This window comes from Impatiens glandulifera, chromosome 1, assembly GCF_907164915.1.
Source record: "Impatiens glandulifera chromosome 1, dImpGla2.1, whole genome shotgun sequence".
Classification (NCBI taxonomy): domain Eukaryota; kingdom Viridiplantae; phylum Streptophyta; class Magnoliopsida; order Ericales; family Balsaminaceae; genus Impatiens; species Impatiens glandulifera.
This window is the reverse complement of record NC_061862.1, coordinates 61157078-61175301: the sequence shown is the minus strand read 5'-3', so window position 1 is coordinate 61175301 and position 18224 is coordinate 61157078. Positions and strand designations below refer to the sequence as shown.

Below are 18224 nucleotides of genomic sequence, written 5' to 3'. Positions count from 1 at the left end.
CAATTCAAAGGAAATGCATCTTCCTTTGTCAATATATCCCGGAAATGTTCAATCAGTTGCTACTGTTTGAATCACATCATGGGCCATGTTCCCATGAAAAGAATGAGCACACAATATCTCTAAAAGATAATAATGAAAGGGTTTAAAAGAAGCAAACTTGATCTAAACTAAAACATGTAAATCAATGCTTGGATTTAGTTTTAGGGTTGATGTTCTTGTTGTCTTTCAAACAAATCGCCAGTTTGCGCCAAGATTATATTTCATTTAATCATCAATCGAATTACAATTCTATGTAATCAGAAGAACCCAGTTGAATTTCAACCAAGCTGACAACAGTTTAGGGTAAAGATGTATGAAAACTGAACCATCAATTCTCAAAAAATAAAGAACAGTTACAGAAATTTGACAGATTAAGACCCTAGCCGCCGAAACCGTATAGGGTTCTTCCCTGACGCTTAAGGGCGTAAACCACATCCATGGCAGTCACCGTCTTCCTGCGAGCATGCTCAGTGTAAGTGACAGCATCGCGAATCACATTCTCAAGAAAGATCTTGAGTACCCCTCTTGTCTCCTCGTAGATCAGACCAGAGATACGCTTGACTCCACCTCTTCTAGCCAGACGACGAATGGCTGGCTTGGTAATACCTTGGATGTTGTCTCTAAGAACCTTACGATGCCTCTTGGCTCCTCCCTTTCCCAAACCCTTCCCTCCCTTTCCGCGGCCTGACATTTTTCAATAGAGACAGAATGATCCGACAATTTGATTTGGAGAAGAAGAAGGTGTTTGAGATTTGATTTGGAGAAAAATGTGTTTGTCTCTCTGTATTTGTAGATGTTCTGCTTGTGTTGCGGATCTGAATCCAACGGCTGATAATGTCTATCCGCGTCGCGTATGTGAAGATTAATAATATCAACCGTAGATATATATATATATATATATTTAAGGGGCAAAAAAGGAAGGATATCTTTTAATTATTTATTATCTCCTGTTACCAATGGAGGAGTGGAGGGAAATCAAAAATAAATAAATTAAAAGTCCTTAAGCGTAATACTTTCTCAAAATTTTAGTTTGATATGTTTAAATTTTAATATTCCATCTCAAATTTCATTGTAATTAATTAAACAATTTTTATTTGTTTAGTTTAATATTATAAAGAAGTTTGATTATTAAGTAAAGAAATGTTTAAAATATTAATATTTAATAAAAAAAATTAATAATATTTTAATTGAATAATTAAATAATAAAAAAATAAATGATATGTCGACGAATATTTAAATAACCCCTATAGTCAATTAAAACACCACAATTATTCTCATCATCTTCTTGACTTGTTATCGCCTAACAATATATAATTTCTTGATTAACTTATTAATCTTTTTAACTGTAATGTTAAAAAACATATATATAAGATAAAAAGTCCCTGATTCAATTTTTTCTATATAACAACCAAAAAATAACCATCATTATAATGAGGTAGTGAATTTTTTTTAATTACAAAATAAATAAAAATAAACAAAAAAAAAAAATGTATACATCAACTACCCCAAATTTGGTTACAATTGGTGCACTGTTTACATTTTGATTTGGCATAAATAATTTTAAATGGTCCATTAAAATAAAAAATAAAAACATAACCATTTAATAGATAAATCAAACAAATAAATAAAAAAATCAATGTATACTGTAACTTCTAAAAATAAAAAGATAAGTGTCAACATGAACAATATCTTAAAAAAGACAAGATTTTCAGTAAAATCTGTCAGGTTTCCAATTGCATAGAACATGTATAAACAAAAGCACAGAGTAGTAAAACACAAGTAACTGTAAGCTCATTTTCTGGCATCCTTTCAAAACCCTAGCCGATCCAAACGCTTTCTAGCACAATATTTGGATTGTAACTTGTTGACTTCAGGAGATTAAAAGATGTGAGGATTTCATTAGAGCAAAACATTTGGATTGCTCAATCAGAAGTTAAAACATATGCTAGGAGAAGAAGAGCCAAAGCAAAATAAGCCATAATCAAAAGAACCCGACAATTTCTACATGTTCTTTTGAGCACCTCTCCTTATACTCAAACAAACAAACAAACAAACAAAAAATCATTAGAAATGTGTGAGAGATAACACTAACATAGACAAACAGACAAAAGATCTAGAAATGTGTGGGAGATAAGACTAACATACATGTTGTATCAGGTCATTCTATTTCGAGGTACTTCTTAATACCTTAAGAAAGGTCATACATAAATTTATAAAAACAAACCAAGGCAGGTTCAGATGCTCAGTTATGATTAAATTTCTCATATCTTCCCATAAACGTATAAATATGATGATGAAAACTCAATGTTATTCATTTATTCAAAAACAGTACACTAATTATACCCCTGATTCAACATAAAAGCAAGATCAAATAGTTTATACACCATGAAAATCTCAAATCTTATCAGTTTTTGGATAATTCAAAGCTCCTGCAACTTAAATGGTGATTCCTAAGAATACTGGATAGGAATTTCAAGATTTTTTATTATTATTCAACAGATTTGTTGCATGTTTATGATTCTTAACATGACATGGATCTCAACAGAGAAAATCAAAAGTTAAAGCAAGAAAACAGTCAAAGTTGTTCACATAATAATATTTTCACCATTTAAAACAACCAAATAGACATCATCTGTGTACAAAGTAAGATCAAATTATCAACACTTGATGAATGGACTTGATTTCATTTGGCAATGTAAGATTCATATGTGTCAAACAAGAATATTCTAGGCATAATTTCAGTCATTACTGACTGAATTGAGCATAGCATAGCAAATTAACTAAATTCTATCAATCTAACACAATAACTAAATTGATATGAAACTAAAAGGGTTACAACCCTAGCCGCCGAAACCGTATAGGGTTCTTCCCTGACGCTTGAGGGCGTAAACCACATCCATGGCGGTGACCGTCTTCCTGCGAGCGTGCTCAGTGTAAGTGACAGCATCACGAATCACATTCTCAAGGAAGATCTTGAGTACCCCTCTTGTCTCCTCGTAGATCAGACCAGAGATTCGCTTGACTCCACCTCTTCTGGCCAGACGACGAATGGCTGGCTTCGTAATACCTTGGATGTTGTCTCTAAGCACTTTACGATGCCTCTTGGCTCCTCCCTTTCCCAAACCCTTGCCTCCCTTACCGCGGCCTGACATTTTTCAATAGAGAGAGAGAATGATCCGACAATTTGATTTGGAGAAGAAGAAGAAGAAGGCGTTTGAGATTTGATTTGGAGAAGAATGTGTTTCTCTCTCTGTATTTGTAGATGTTTTGCTTGTGTTCGGATTCTGAATCCAACGGCTGAGAATATCTATCCGCGTCACCTGTGTGAAGATTAATAATATCAACCGTGGATGATATATGTTAGGGCACAAAAGGAAGGTTATCTTTATAATTAATTACCTATTCCAAATTAAGGAGGGAAATCAAACATTTTTAAAATACACAACTCGCGCCTAATACATTTTTGAAGCTTTTATTTTCTATTTGAGTTTTTTTCTAAAACTCAAATTATTTATTTAAAAAAGATTGTAATTCTTTTTAGAATATTTTATAAAAAATATATAATAAATTTTTTTTCACTTAACTTTACAAAAAAATCATCAAATTCAATTATAATTTATTTAACAAATATAAATAAAATCAATTTTAATTTTAATTTTAATTTTGACCATTATTATAAAAAAAAACATATTTTGTAGATTAGATAATAATAGCAATAAAATATTAATTTTCAACACATCCATTTGTGAGGGCAACGTGTTTATTCAGTCATAGAGGATCCTGTGCCAATCAACCCTATTAAAAAAATTTAATAAGCCACAATTGAGTATATCAAACCGGAAACTAAACACTTCATTATGAAAAACAGTAACTTTTTAATAAAAAATATAAATTATTATAATATAACCTTTTAACAACAATTAAACTAATATTTTTAATCTAATTTTTTATCATTAAATAGTTGATTAATTTACTTTAACTTATCAAATAAATATTTATAATATGTTGTTTTTAATTTTTTTAATAAATTTATATGCATTATTTTCATTTTAATAAACATATATTATTTTAAATATTTTATATACCTATATTAATCTAATACTAAACAATTTAATTAATGATTTATATGTTATAAGTTTTTTTTATTTTAATTTTGTTATATATAATAAAGTAGCTTTATAATTTTTTTTTTTTGTTTGTAATCGTTTACCACTTCCACTATTTCTATTCATTTTATTATACATAATATTAATCATTTAATACAATAAGGTTAAGTTGTGAATTACTAATTAATTTAAAACTTAGAAAATAACATATTATAAATATTTAATTTTAAATTATATTATTTAAATACTATATATATATATATATATATCACCATAAATAAAGAAAAAAAATTATAATATTATCTCTTTTCATTTATTTTTCACTATATAATATAAATTTATATAAATATTTGCTCTCTTAATAATAATATATTTATATAATTCTTTATTATAAAAATAAATATTCTTTCATAATTTATTTCTCAATATAATATAAATATATATAAACTATTTATTCACTGATAATAATTTATTTACAAAACTAATTTGATATTTTTTTATTAGATTAAAAATATAACTTGGAGCAAAATAATAAAAATTTTAAATATTTTTACATAATTTTGTAATTAATAATTTTTTTTCAAACACTCTTTTAAGTAAATTTTACATTTAAATAATGTAGGAACTGTGCATTTTCTTTATTATTATATTTTAATTTGCATAATTATTTGTACAATTTTATTTATGATTATTTATTATATTTTATAGTTATTTGAATATCATTAAATAAACTTTTAATAGAAAATGAACTTAATTGTTATGAACTTATTTCATTTATATTATTATGATACACAAATTATTTAGTATATAAAATTATTGTTATTATTATTCAGCAGTTTTGATGTATAATTATGATTCTTAACACACATGGGTCTAACATAGAAACTCTAAAGTTAAAGTAAGAAAACAATCAAAGTTGTTGACACAATAATATTTTCACCCTTTAAAACAACCAGATAGGCATACATCTGTCGACAAAATGATGTCAAATTAGCAACAATTGATGAATGGAAGAACAAGAAAACTATAGGCATGGATTCAGCGATTAATGGCTGTATTGGCCATAGAAGATTAAAACCCATCAATCTACTTCTACATCGACATCAATTCTCCAAGATTTAATGTGGGGCATCAATTAAATCTTGATAACATTTAGTTTATAGAAGACGCACTAGAACTAAATCGACAGATAAGGAACATAATGAAACAATTCACGTGAAACTAAAAGGGTTAAAACCCTAGCCGCCGAAACCGTATAGGGTTCTGCCCTGTCTCTTAAGGGCGTAAACCACATCCATGGCGGTGACAGTCTTCCTGCGAGCGTGCTCAGTGTAAGTGACAGCATCACGGATAACATTCTCAAGGAAGATCTTTAGTACCCCTCTTGTCTCCTCATAGATCAGACCAGAGATTCGCTTGACTCCACCTCTTCTGGCCAGACGACGAATGGCTGGCTTCGTAATACCTTGGATGTTGTCTCTAAGAACCTTACGATGCCTTTTAGCACCTCCCTTTCCCAACCCCTTGCCTCCCTTACCTCGGCCTGACATTTTTCAATAGAGAGAGAATGATCCGACAATTTGATTTGGAGAAGAAGAAAGTGTTTGAGATTTGATTTGGAGAATAAGGTGTTTGTCTCTCTCTGTATTTGTATGCTTTGCTTGTGTTGATGATCTGCATCTAACGGCTGACAATGTCTATCCGCGTAGCGTGTGTGAAGATCAATAATATGAACTGTAGATATATTTTTAGTTTTAATTGTAATTTATATTTTCTTTTAAACAAACTATGAGCTGAATTTAAGTTTGTACAAAAATAAAATATTATTTGGAAAATATATTTTTTTTAAATAATATTGTAAAATATGTTTTAATTTTATATATTAATAAAAAAAAAAATTCAAACTCAATCTAACTTAAATTTAATATAATTTTAAAAAAAAATCTTGATGATAAATAATATTTTAAAATGGGTTATATGATTCAAAATATTATTAATTTTTATTTTTTTAACTATATAAAATACAAAAACTTATTTTGTTATTTTAACTAATGATTCTGACTAATTTATTTGATGTAAAATCAACTATTAAATAAAAATGTTGGTAGAAAACAAACTATTATTATTTTAGATAGAATGACTATAATATTTTAAAGTGTTATAAATAATTGATATCATGTTTTACTCCTCTTTGTTCTTCTTAATCCTGAGGATTGAGAAGCATTCCAATTCAAGGCAAGTTGTTTAAACCATGTATGTATGCAGTATTGATAACATATAAGATATGTTTATATATTTATTATTTAACACACAAATATTAATAATTAATTAACTGTTTAAAATATCAAATGGGATGAGTTTTGTTTAAAATATAAGAATATTGAGAGTTTAATTCTTACTTAAAAACGCGTTTAATTCTCGCTTTAAAAGCATTTTAAATTTAAATGAATAATTATTAATAGTAATTTTATTGTTCAAAAACACACATTGATTTAACCTAAAATTATTATTTATTTATTTTTATTCTTTTAAATATTTATTTATTTATCCTCACACCTTCACTCTCACGTGTTAAATAGTCCCAATATTTAACCGGAAACATGATCAACCAACCTAAAAATAAACATATTTGATATTTGAACATAACTATCCTTTCCTCATGCAATTCCAATGGCCTACCGTATAGTAAGAACAAATGACACCAATAAAATGATTTTTTTTTTTCTTTCTAATTTATATTTTACACAAAAGTTTATCCTGGCATTAACTAAATATACAAATTATTTTATTCTTAGTTTATTTTGTATAGTTTGGAAGAACAATTTGTAGATATAACAATTTTGAGCTCATTTATTATGACTAGAATGCAGATCAATGACAAAATATGACCTTAAGCTCGCGCACAGACGAGCATTCATACAAAGCCAACGAGTCATGTGCGTAGGTAACCGTATCCGGACAAGCCACCTTAAAGAACTCCGAGTAATTCGAAGCCTTACAAGTCTGTGGGCTGTTATAATGATTCCGACAACATAACTCGTCGGTCCCAAACACCTCACACCCGCTCATGCACCCCACTACCGCTCCCGAAGACGACCGCATCCTCAATGGATCTGGGCAAGTCGCCAAAATATCTTCCCGGCACCCAACTACTGGGCAGTTCCCTTTCCCCTCGTGTGGGGTAACTGTCATCGGGATGTTGAAACCATCCAACAGACTCACATCGTATGAACAATCGTCGTTGGGTGGATTGTGAACGCTGATTTGGGCTAGGGTTGTTGGGGTAGCACCTCCCATCAAGACACACTCGAGATGCCCTCCGCAGTCTCCGGTGGCACATGTGAAACGGTCTAGGGATTCTATGCATCCCGTTCGAGCCCAGATACGACCGGACCACTGCGTTTGGGGAGCGGGAAAGGAGAAGTGGGTTAGTTTTTCGAGTTGGAAACCGGTGTGGTCTAAGATGGGGTAGCCGGCGGTGGGTTGAATGGCTGGCCAGATGGTGTAGGGACAGTTGTTGACTATTGTTATTGTTAGGTCCGTGCTGTGGGTGAAGTTGATAATGGCTAACAGGAGGAGGAGAAAGATGAGTGAAAATTGGTTAGATGATACCATTTTTGAAGGTTGATAGAAGAAGAGATCATGATGGGTATGCAATGTTATGAAAATATAATAGTCAGGAAAGGAGAGATGAGGGGAGGGATTATTTGCATGGTAAGTAAGAAATGAGTGGAAATAGTCACATGATTTGCATTGAGAATTCAACATTTAAGATATGTATAAAATTATGTGGCATGACATATACCACTGATTTGTATTTCCAACTATCAAGCTTGATTGAATTCAGGATCAAGCTACATCCAAATTACAAAACAACCCAAAATTATTAAAATTCATTCTAATCCAAAACTACAAAGACTATTATCATATTCAGTAATCATGAAAGAATTTATAGATATTATAAGAATAAGAATAACATTACATTCCCCATCTCCATTGTTCGGATGTTCAGTCAAGATAACAGGAAATCGTTAGGCGGATGAAGGCAAATCGGTACTTCGTGCTCCTCGGGTCCAACTCTATGTTTTGGCACCATTATCTCAAGAACGGTTCCACTTTTGTCAAAGTAAGCTTCAAGTTTAGCATCGTCGGGTATTCGAGTGGGAAGTGGGATTTCCCGTTTGAATTCGCCAGGTGGGCAATGCTCTGGTGACGGGTCGGTGAGCTTAAACGTTCTATCGTTTCTCTGGATAAATGGTAAGCCAGCCGTGCTCACAGATGAGATCTTGATGATTCCGTGAGTTAGACTGTTCCACCAATGAACTTTAACTTTTTCTGGATCTGATAATGGTAAGGAGATGATGATTAGGTATCCTTCTTCGTCTTCATATAAAGTCTTGGCAGCTGTAGCAGGACCGTATGTGTTGTTGTTCCTCATCACACCGCTGAATTCGTTCATCCAAGCCGGTTCAACTGGATTCATATCGATATCTAGATGTCGTTCAGAATGTGGATTTAAAGGGAAACAACAATCCTCATCGTTACCACCATGTGGGAAGAGATCTTTCTTCCTCTTATTGTTATTACACAAGTGCGAGTGATGATGATCCATTAAACTACCGTTTGTGTGATTTGATGGCTGCCCCGATAAATTCAAACCAGAACCATGAACGGGTTTCTTCTTTACAGAAGTAATCGGCCTATCAAGCTCGAAATCAGTATTTGGCAGGGTCCTCCACGAACTGTACTCGTTTGCTTCAGAAGGGACAGTGAAATTCAAATCTCTACCAGTAAGCTCAATCCATTTCTTCTGATCTTCTTCATCAATTCCAATAAGGTTTGGCGATCGAACAAGCTCAATCCCATGTAAGCACTGAGGATTCGACAACCCTCTGTAATGTTTCCTCTGCATTCTATGTGATCGAACAAAACCCTTATCCGCGCTAAAAGGAAATGGACGATCTCCCTGGCGAGAATGCCCATTCATATAACTCCTTAACTGCATTTTCCCTAAAGCATTATCTGGCCTCTCCTTAAACACCCACATGTATATGTTCTCCATATCATGTTGAACCAAAAACACCTCGAGCTGGAGGTCTGACTTGTCGAATCCGGACACTCCATTGTTACAGTCTCTGGTTACAATAGATTTCGACTTGTCTTTCAGAACTGGCTTGAAATAGAAGGTAAAGAAAAACCAAGCACCCCAAACACTGTCAGTCCTTCTAGCGCATTTCCTGCCGTTTTTTGTCAAGCACATGAGGGGATCAGAATCATTGATTTGATGTCCAAGTCCAACATCAAGCATATCGAAAGCATCATGATATGAAGGTGGGGGAGGACTACGTTCAGCTGATAGAGGCAGATTGATATCTGGAGGACGAGATAGAGGAACCTGCCTATTCATATCTCGGTCGGTTTCTTCATGATTTCCAGCAATCGAATCCATGGATAGAAACGTCGATGGGTGATAATTCTCCATTGATAAACCAGCAAGTAAATCTTCTCCCATGTTTACAGCAACACTTCTATATGTATGTATGTATCTATCTATCAGACAAATTAGAAATTACCAGAAATAAAATTGAAGGTGAAAAACAATTGTACATGGAACTAAATCTGCAAGGAAACTAAACAGGAATTCATTGGAACCCTAAGAAATGAATCTTCTTCATAAGACAAGGATCGAAGGATAGAGTAATCCTTACAAGTAGTAATGTGAAGATGAAACGCAAGATTTCCAAGAAATTAATTACCTTTGGAGATGGGTTTCTGTAAATCCTGAAAGAACTTCCGAAAGCAATGATCCCCAGTTATCTACTTCAAACAGTCAAACACGTACACGCACAGAGAAGAGAAGGAAGAGAAGAGGAGAGAGAAGCAAATATGGTCACAGAGTAAACGGCAAGTGTAACGTCGTCATAACGCTTATCGATTATTCCTCGGCCTTGTTTGGCTCTCGCGTAAACAAAAACATGGCTTCTTTTTATTTGTTTATTTATTTTTAAAGTTTAATTAAATTCGCTACCAACCCACCACACTGAGCTGGTTTGATTCCATCTTATCGGACGGCTTACTTATTTTATTTTTATCTAAAAATATAATTTTCAAATTTAAATATAATAATTAAAAAATTTATAGTCAAATATATAATATTTTATAAAATTTATAAGGCTAAATTGTAAAATTGGGATTTTTATGAGGGCAATTGAGATTTGGATTTATTTTTTCATCTCACAATTTAATAATTCATTATTGTTAAAATTATAGATAGCCATGTTTCAAACGAGTTAACTTATCTATATGATAAGTATAAAAAACAAATAAAATATTTATGATAATAATTTAATTATTAAATTTTAATGAATTAAAAGTTTTTACTTTTCATTCTTTCAAATTTTATAGTTAAAACATTTTTTTAGTTAAAATCATAAATTAAATTAGTGATATGAATATTTTATTTATTTATATATATCATTAAGATAATAATAATTTAACTGTTTTAAGTTTGTTTTGTATAACTTTAATATTAAGGAACCTCACAATTTAATATTTGAAAAAATATATTTAAAATTAAAAAAGTTTATAAACTCAATTCCAACGAATTTATAATATAAATAAAATATTATAATATAGGATAAGTTTGTTTCCGTTTATATTCAACTTATTCGATACCATTTATTCACAAATATGTTGCATAAAATATAATATAAATTTATAATATAAATAAAATATTATAATATAGGATAAGTTTGTTTCCGTTTATATTCAACTTATTCGATACCATTTATTCACAAATATGTTGCATAAAATATATTTTATACTTATTTTATAATTTCTCTTATGTTACCCATAATATGTGATAGTATTGACGTTATAAGGAAGAACATAAACGAATTTATTCAGTTAAACGAGGAAGATAAAAGAGAAAATTACATTTAAACGTGCTTTTTTTTATTATAATTTTTTTTTTTACATATTATGCAAAATTATGTATCAGATGATTAAATGCTTAAAATTAAACCCGTTCACATATGTAATCTCTGAACTAGATTATGAACTAGATTAAGGGTTTGGACAAAAGAGATCCGGGTCGGGTTTAGGTATCCGTCTTCTTTCAATGTATACAACGTCTGTCAGGATTTCTTCTCCAGCTGTGATTCTGTGACGGACCGGCGGAAGTTATCTCGCAAGAGCTAGCTAGACATCCTACTTATACAGCGTCCGATCTTCTTGAGCCAGTGGATTCCATTTCACCATTGTTAACGGTGGTCCGCGGCAGCGACAAGGGATCGTTTTCTATATTCTCCAACGTTAGCGGCAGAAGCAGATCGATTGTCCTCTGGTCTCAGAACAATTGATAGAAGAACAACGGTAAATCTACATTCTTTCTTTGTTCTGGAAAGAAGAGAACCCATTACTATTATAAATTCTGATTCAACTTACCAATGCCATTGAAATCAAATTCTCTATCTTCCCTTTCCAAACTTTAGTGTAATTGAATGTGGTTAAGTATTTCATCAAATTCAATGTCACACCTTCACAGTTTCAATTTTCTTTTCATTTTCATCTTCTCTTCCAATCACACCTTCACGACTTATATCTCTGTTGTGTTTGTAGTATCCGAGGTCTTGTTGTTGGATGAATTGTTAGACTTCTGAAATTTGTTACTATATTATACACAAATTTATACAACAATCTGTAGAAAGTTAATGGTTTTACTGTATAATCTTGCTTGCTAACTATTAAAACACAGAGTGATATATTTCAACATTCATATGACCACTGTATTAATCTGTTTATATAGTAACTCATTCTTTTTACTTCAGTTTGGCACTCAAGCGGCTGGACTGTTCAATCCTAAGGAAGCATCTCAATCTTGAAAGTAAACAGCAAGTGTAATGGCTGCTATGGACTTTACCTGCCTTCACCCAGTGAAGTTGCTTCCTCACAAGGGCCAGCTCTGTCTCTTTTCTTCTCCTGTAAGACAGAAGTATCAGAGCATCAAATTTACCAGAATTCAACAACAAGGATATCCCCTTATTGCTTCTTGTCTTCCAATATCAGATAAAGTTGTCTCCCCTGCACCCGAGGTACTTCGAGTAGGAAGATTCATTGTTATCTCTTTGTTGTTCAAGCTCCCGTTTTGTTTTGTTTTGTTTTTCAATATGTTATTCATTTATATACTATAGAGTAGTTTAATTAGAATCTCTACAATTGTTTTATGTGTATTATAAAACACAACAAATCATGTGTAAAAGAGAATTATTAGTAAATAACTTGAAAAGGAGTGGTAGATTTTCAAAAGGATATACATAATAGTGTTGAAAACTTAATTCGTAATAGAAGTAGTGTAAGTTTGGTAGAGTTTCCCTGAATAGTTTGATTATCAAGGTTAAAGACTGTAGCAATATACCAGATTAATCTTCTAATGCAATTTAGTACTTGGTATTAAAGGAATAATTAAGAAAAGAAGAGACCAACTAATGTTTTAGATTTAGAAGATTAACAAGTATGACGAGATCTATTAGGTAACACCTGTTTTGTCTTGGAGAGCTTTATATTATCAGTTGCTTTTATACTTTCAGGGAGCTTAATTTAATGTTTCTCTGTTTCTTGTAAAATGATCTCTATTTGCGTTTATTTTGCTGTATTTTTTTTTAACATTTGTTTTTATTTGATATAGAACTATATATTTAACTAACAATTAGTCTAGATCGACTTGTTACTGAACAGGGTCAAATGGGATGACAAAGGTTTGGCTGTTGCTATAGCCCAGAACATAGACACAGGAGCCATCTTAATGCAAGGGTTTGTGAACAAGGAAGCCTTGGAAGTTACCATTTCCTCGCGCAAGGCAACATTCTATAGCAGGTCGAGGTCAAAATTATGGATCAAGGGAGAGACGTCTATGAACTTCATTCAAGTTAATGAAATATTTTTTGATTGTGACTATGATTCTGTAAGTCCTGATTGAGTTTTTACATATTTAATGGCATGCTGTTATATGTGACTAGAATTCATTTTTTAAAATGTTTCAGATAATATATCTTGGAAAGCCTGATGGTCCTACTTGCCATACAGGGGCGGAGACTTGTTACTACACTTCGGTGTTTGATTCGTTAAAGAATCCACAGGTTTCTTATTGATTATTAACTGTTCTGGAATATTGTCCATTACATTTTTGGTTTTTCAATAAAAAATTGTGATAGGTTGAAGAAAAAGGGGTTGCTTTGACCACTCTGTATTCCCTTGAATCAATTATATCTCAACGGAAAGAAGAGCTGTCACTGCCGGTGGAAGGGAAACCATCATGGACAAGGCGTTTATTGACTAACGATAAATTGCTCTGCTCGAAAATCAGGTAATCTGCATGGAATTTGTTTGAATCTATAATATGTAACAAATTATGCATAATAATAGACGTTGTTTATGTTACAGGGAAGAAGCAGACGAGCTTTGTAGAACTCTAGAGGAAAATGAGGATGAAACTCGGACAGCCTCAGAGATGGCGGATGTTCTTTACCATTCGATGGCCCTGTTGGGACTTAGAGGTGTGAAAGTCGAAGATGTTATGGAGATCTTGAGGAAACGCTTCTCAAAATCAGGTATTGAGGAGAAGGAAAACCGTCGCAAGTAGTAGGACTTACTTGCTGCATTATTTGTATTAAGATAATCTTTCTGAGTATTTTCATTCTCTTTGTTAACTGTTTATTGTTATTCATCTGGATAAAATGATACAATTTTTTGTTTGTTTTATGTTTTATGGTAGGGAATAATAATACATTTATTTCCTGTTTCTAAAAAATAAAATAAAATAGTGAATTATATATGTATAAAGATAAAATTGAAATAGGTGTATACTTTTCTATCGGCCGTCTGATTTAGACTCTGACTAGTTATGTGAAGACCGACCCCGCGTTTGAAGTTTGACCAATATTTATTATTCGATCGTACGCAATCATTTAAAGTATTAAACCAGTCACTTTTCCGTGTCCATACCCAAGGATTTAATTTATGTAAGGAATCATTTATATCCTAATGTATAATCTAATATTATTTTTATTTCTAATCCAAATAAAAGCTTCAAAATTATGACTACTTATCTTGATTAGAGAACAGTAACAACTCTCTAATTGCAAACTTTCCCGTGGAAGTAGTTCTGATTCAAATATTTAATTGGAATTTTTTATAAAAAATATAACAGGCCATAGTTATGGATTTTTGGTTAACACAAGTCTTTGAATTATTTATTTGGTTTCTATAAGCTTGTCCGGTTGGGTTATAAACCCAATCAAAATTAAATATTATTTAATTCACTTGATTTAGCTTATTGAAGCATCTTATCCAACTTATTATCTATCTGTTAGTTTATTTAATCCTTTGATTCAACTTATTTACTTTTATATTTATCATATTATTTAATAATTAATATTATATATAATGTTATATATATTTATTCATTTTATTTTAAATATTAATAAATAATTTAAATTAAAAAATAGTATATATTTTAAAATAAATTATATTAATAATAAATCACTTAAATTAAAAAATAATATATTTTAAAATAAATTATATGAATAAAGAAAATAATTTATCATTATTATTATATATTTTTTCCCTTTTTACACTCTCTCTCTAATTTAATATTTTTTTATTATCAATTTATTTTTGAACACTCTCATCCTTTTCATATTATTATTCATTTTAATTTTAATCTATATTTTTAAATAATTAAGGCTAGTTTAATTAACATATATATTATAAATAATAAATAAAATATATTTAAATGTATGTTTTTTTTATTATAATAAATTTATATAAATATATAAAAATATTATAAATATATGGAATAAATAAGAGAGAATGAATAAAATAATTAAAAAAAGATTAAATAAATGAAAAAAATGAAAAAAATAATTAGAAATGAATGAAATAAATGAAAGAAAATGAATAAAAAATATTTAAAATAATAAAAGAAAAAATCACACTTTAATTGTAATTTTAAAAATGAAAGAAGAAGGAGTTAGGGAGAAAATTGAGTTTAAAAGTAAAAGTGTGTTTGATTATAATTTTTTGCAAGCTTATTACGCAAAGTTATTGTAGCAACATATTACGCAAACGCCTATACGCGGTTTATAAAAAATTAAAAGAGCCCTAAATCACTCAATTACAATATATTTTATTTATTTATTTATTTTATTTTATCAATATATATTAATATTTTTTGAAGTATTTTATATATAAAAAAAACACTTCCTCAAAATTACCTGTTGTGGCACCGAACAAACTCTAAATAACAAAATTGTGTTGGTTAAGTTTTATAAAAATTATGAATGTAAAGAAAGGAAAAACAAAAAAACAAACAAAGCCCTAGTTGATTTAGTCATCTCAGACAGACCGTGGAGACTGACCAACCGAACAGTTGACCAATTAAAACAGTACTAAAGGAAAGTGGGACGAATCCGCAAACCTTATTCTTTCTTATCCTTTAAATCTTCCCCCCAAGAATTCATTTTGCAAATATTAAAATCAGCTACATATACTTTCTGCCTTAATTTAATTTAAAGAAATAAAAACAGGAGAGAAAACCAATACTAATGCCGCGTAAAACAGAGGCCGCGGCGGCGCTGCCGGCCATCATTCTTCTTCTCTTGTTTTCCGGCGCCATCGTATTCCCGTCCTCGGAAGCAGCGACAACATCGTTTCCTCGAAAGAATGCCTACGCTACAATGATGTACGTGGGAACACCGAGGGATTACGAGTTCTACGTAGCGACTCGTGTCATGCTTAGATCTCTGTCCAAACTCAACGTTGACGCCGATCTCGTCGTTATTGCTTCCGCCGATGTTCCTCCCCGTTGGGTTCAAGCATTGTAAGTCATTTTTAATCTTTATTTTGAATTAGTTCAATATCTGAAACTTGAATTTAATCAGCGAGGAAGAAGATGGAGCAAGAGTTGTGAAAGTGGAAAACTTGCACAATCCATACAGGCATCAGAAGAGATTCAAGCTGACTTTGAATAAGCTATACGCATGGAGTTTAGTTGATTACGAAAGGGTAGTAATGCTCGACGTTGATAATCTTTTCCTTCAAAAAACCGACGAGCTTTTCCAGTGCGGTCAATTCTGCGCTTCCTTCATCAACCCCTGCATCTTCCACACCGGCCTCTTCGTTCTCCAACCATCCATTCCTGTTTTCAATGACATGGTTCATCAATTGGCTGTTGGGAGATCGAATCCAGACGGAGCTGATCAGGGTTTCATCGGTGGATATTTCCCTGATTTGCTAGATCAACCCATGTTTCATCCTCCTCTTAATGGTTCCAAACTTAATGGAAGTTATAGACTTCCTTTGGGATATCAAATGGATGCTACTTATTACTGTGAGTTTACTAATTATGTATATTTTCAATTGTTCTGAATTCTTCTAGATTCGTTAGTTACAATAATAGAAGATGTGTTACAGATCTTCGTTTGAGATGGAACGTTCCTTGCGGTCCCAACAGCGTGATTACGTTTCCAGGCGCATCATGGTTGAAACCGTGGTATTGGTGGTCGTGGCCTGTTCTTCCATTAGGTCTTCAATGGCATGCCCAACGTCTTACAACTATTGGATATGGAACAGAGACGCCTCTCATGTTCATCCAAGCGATAATTTACTTAAGTGTCATTGCAATGACACGTTTAGCAAGGCCTAACTTATCGAAAGTGTGTTACCGGCAGACAGACAAGAACTTCTTCTTGATTCAAACAGGATTGAAGTTGGTTGCACTTTGGTCAATTGTGGTTGCTTACACGATTCCATTCTTCATCATTCCCACCACAATCCATCCTTTATTGGGATGGGGGTTATACTTGTTGGGAAGTTTTGCGCTTGCTTGTATAACGATAAACGCGTTTCTACTTCCTTGGTTGGCAGTTTTGGTGCCATGGTTAAGTATTTTGGGGGCACTTTGTGTGATGGCATATCCTTGGTATAATGATGGTGTTGTGAGGGCTTTGTCTGTGTTTGGATACACATGTTGCTGCACTCCGGCACTTTGGGCTTCGTTTGTAAAGATTTTGTCTTGTTTACATGTTTCGCTCGAAAGGGAAGTGTTCTTGCCGAGGATAAGCGAATCGACGCAACCAAGTGGTGGATTTAACAAGTTGTGGACTAGGAAACGTTAGGATTTGAGTGAAAAAAATTGATTAATTTATTGTGTACTTAATTACTACCTTTCCCTGTTCTTTTATTGGATTGTTGTATAGAAATTGAAACAGAAATTTGATATGATTGGATTCTTTAACCGCAACAAAGAATGAATACTTGTTAAACTGACAATTTTATCACAAATTAAGAGAGAACTAGCCAGCAGAAAATTAACAAAAAAATGTCTTCAAAATTTTCAGCAATGAAGTTCCAATTATGTGGACCATTTTCAGCAACAAGCTTATTAAGTTTTGAATCTTCATGTGGTCTTCAGAGTTTATAAGTTTGCTCTGCTCTTGCTTCATTTTCATCAGCAAATTTCCCTTCTTCTCCAGGCAACTTGTTCAAGTCAAGTTTACTCCTTTTCATACCAATATTACTTGAATTGAACGCTTAATTTCACCTCTGGAAACATTTGCTTCCATCTATGTATGACAATAGTACCCGTGGGTATTCGATCGGCTGTGTCTGGGTATTTTTAAGCGTAATCAGGATCGGGATGGTAGGGGAGGGGAGAGTACCGATTGGGGTTCGGAGACAACCGAAACTCAAACGGTGGATATTAATATAAAAAATAATATATATATATTTTTTATCTTAAGGCTTAATATGAACTTTTAGACCCTAAAGATATTTTATTTGATTTTTTTGACGGTGCATAAAATTAAATGCGTTGATGACACTTTTGTACCGGTATTCGTGAGACGCAACCGACAATCGTGAGACACAATTTTTTTTATAAATTAAAAAAAAATAATAATAAAAAATTGCGTGTCTCGCGAATGCCGGTTGCGTCTCGCGATTGTAGACTTTTTCACAAAGTATTGTCGACTTTTCACATGCCATCCGGTTGCGTCTCGCGACATGGCAATTTTATCAAAA

At 32.0% G+C, this 18224-nt stretch overlaps 7 protein-coding genes across 10 annotated transcripts; 2 read left to right on the top strand and 5 right to left on the bottom strand.

The window, feature by feature from the left end:
• Positions 1-229: 229 nt before the first annotated feature.
• On the bottom strand, positions 230-785 carry LOC124916671 (histone H4). The gene has a single exon (XM_047457424.1). It carries the CDS (start codon positions 728-730, stop codon positions 419-421), a length of 312 nt encoding a protein of 103 aa, XP_047313380.1. The 5' UTR covers positions 731-785; the 3' UTR covers positions 230-418.
• A 1812-nt stretch (positions 786-2597) lies between these two features.
• LOC124916642 (histone H4) lies at positions 2598-3254 on the bottom strand. The gene has a single exon (XM_047457390.1). It carries the CDS (start codon positions 3189-3191, stop codon positions 2880-2882), a length of 312 nt encoding a protein of 103 aa, XP_047313346.1. The 5' UTR covers positions 3192-3254; the 3' UTR covers positions 2598-2879.
• Positions 3255-5116: 1862 nt separating this feature from the next.
• LOC124916651 (histone H4) lies at positions 5117-5750 on the bottom strand. The gene has a single exon (XM_047457402.1). It carries the CDS (start codon positions 5693-5695, stop codon positions 5384-5386), a length of 312 nt encoding a protein of 103 aa, XP_047313358.1. The 5' UTR covers positions 5696-5750; the 3' UTR covers positions 5117-5383.
• Positions 5751-7016: 1266 nt separating this feature from the next.
• LOC124922557 (osmotin-like protein) lies at positions 7017-7760 on the bottom strand. The gene has a single exon (XM_047463281.1). It carries the CDS (start codon positions 7758-7760, stop codon positions 7017-7019), a length of 744 nt encoding a protein of 247 aa, XP_047319237.1.
• Positions 7761-8044: 284 nt separating this feature from the next.
• LOC124916578 lies at positions 8045-10041 on the bottom strand. 3 transcript variants are annotated; one of them, XM_047457311.1, is made up of 2 exons: positions 9902-10041; positions 8045-9695 (listed from the first exon to the last, which is right to left on the bottom strand). In XM_047457311.1, the coding sequence occupies exon 2, from the start codon at positions 9655-9657 to the stop codon at positions 8158-8160; it is 1500 nt and encodes a 499-aa protein (XP_047313267.1). In that variant the 5' UTR covers positions 9658-9695; positions 9902-10041; the 3' UTR covers positions 8045-8157. The 3 variants fall into 3 exon arrangements, with proteins under 3 accessions (XP_047313267.1, XP_047313282.1, XP_047313275.1); XM_047457326.1 differs by having other exon boundaries at positions 8045-9673; positions 9902-10032; XM_047457319.1 differs by having other exon boundaries at positions 8045-9691; positions 9902-9975.
• Positions 10042-11297: 1256 nt separating this feature from the next.
• On the top strand, positions 11298-13944 carry LOC124916601 (histidine biosynthesis bifunctional protein hisIE, chloroplastic). 2 transcript variants are annotated; one of them, XM_047457337.1, is made up of 6 exons: positions 11298-11519; positions 11975-12238; positions 12862-13107; positions 13187-13282; positions 13358-13509; positions 13587-13944. In XM_047457337.1, exons 2-6 carry the CDS (start codon positions 12047-12049, stop codon positions 13783-13785), a joined length of 885 nt encoding a protein of 294 aa, XP_047313293.1. In that variant the 5' UTR covers positions 11298-11519; positions 11975-12046; the 3' UTR covers positions 13786-13944. The 2 variants fall into 2 exon arrangements, with proteins under 2 accessions (XP_047313293.1, XP_047313302.1); XM_047457346.1 differs by lacking the exon at positions 11298-11519 and having other exon boundaries at positions 12104-12238; positions 12882-13107.
• Positions 13945-15707: 1763 nt separating this feature from the next.
• Positions 15708-17439, top strand: LOC124921088 (putative glucuronosyltransferase PGSIP8). The gene is made up of 3 exons (XM_047461697.1): positions 15708-16023; positions 16085-16533; positions 16617-17439. The coding sequence occupies exons 1-3, from the start codon at positions 15749-15751 to the stop codon at positions 17318-17320; spliced, it is 1428 nt and encodes a 475-aa protein (XP_047317653.1). The 5' UTR covers positions 15708-15748; the 3' UTR covers positions 17321-17439.
• Positions 17440-18224: the final 785 nt, after the last annotated feature.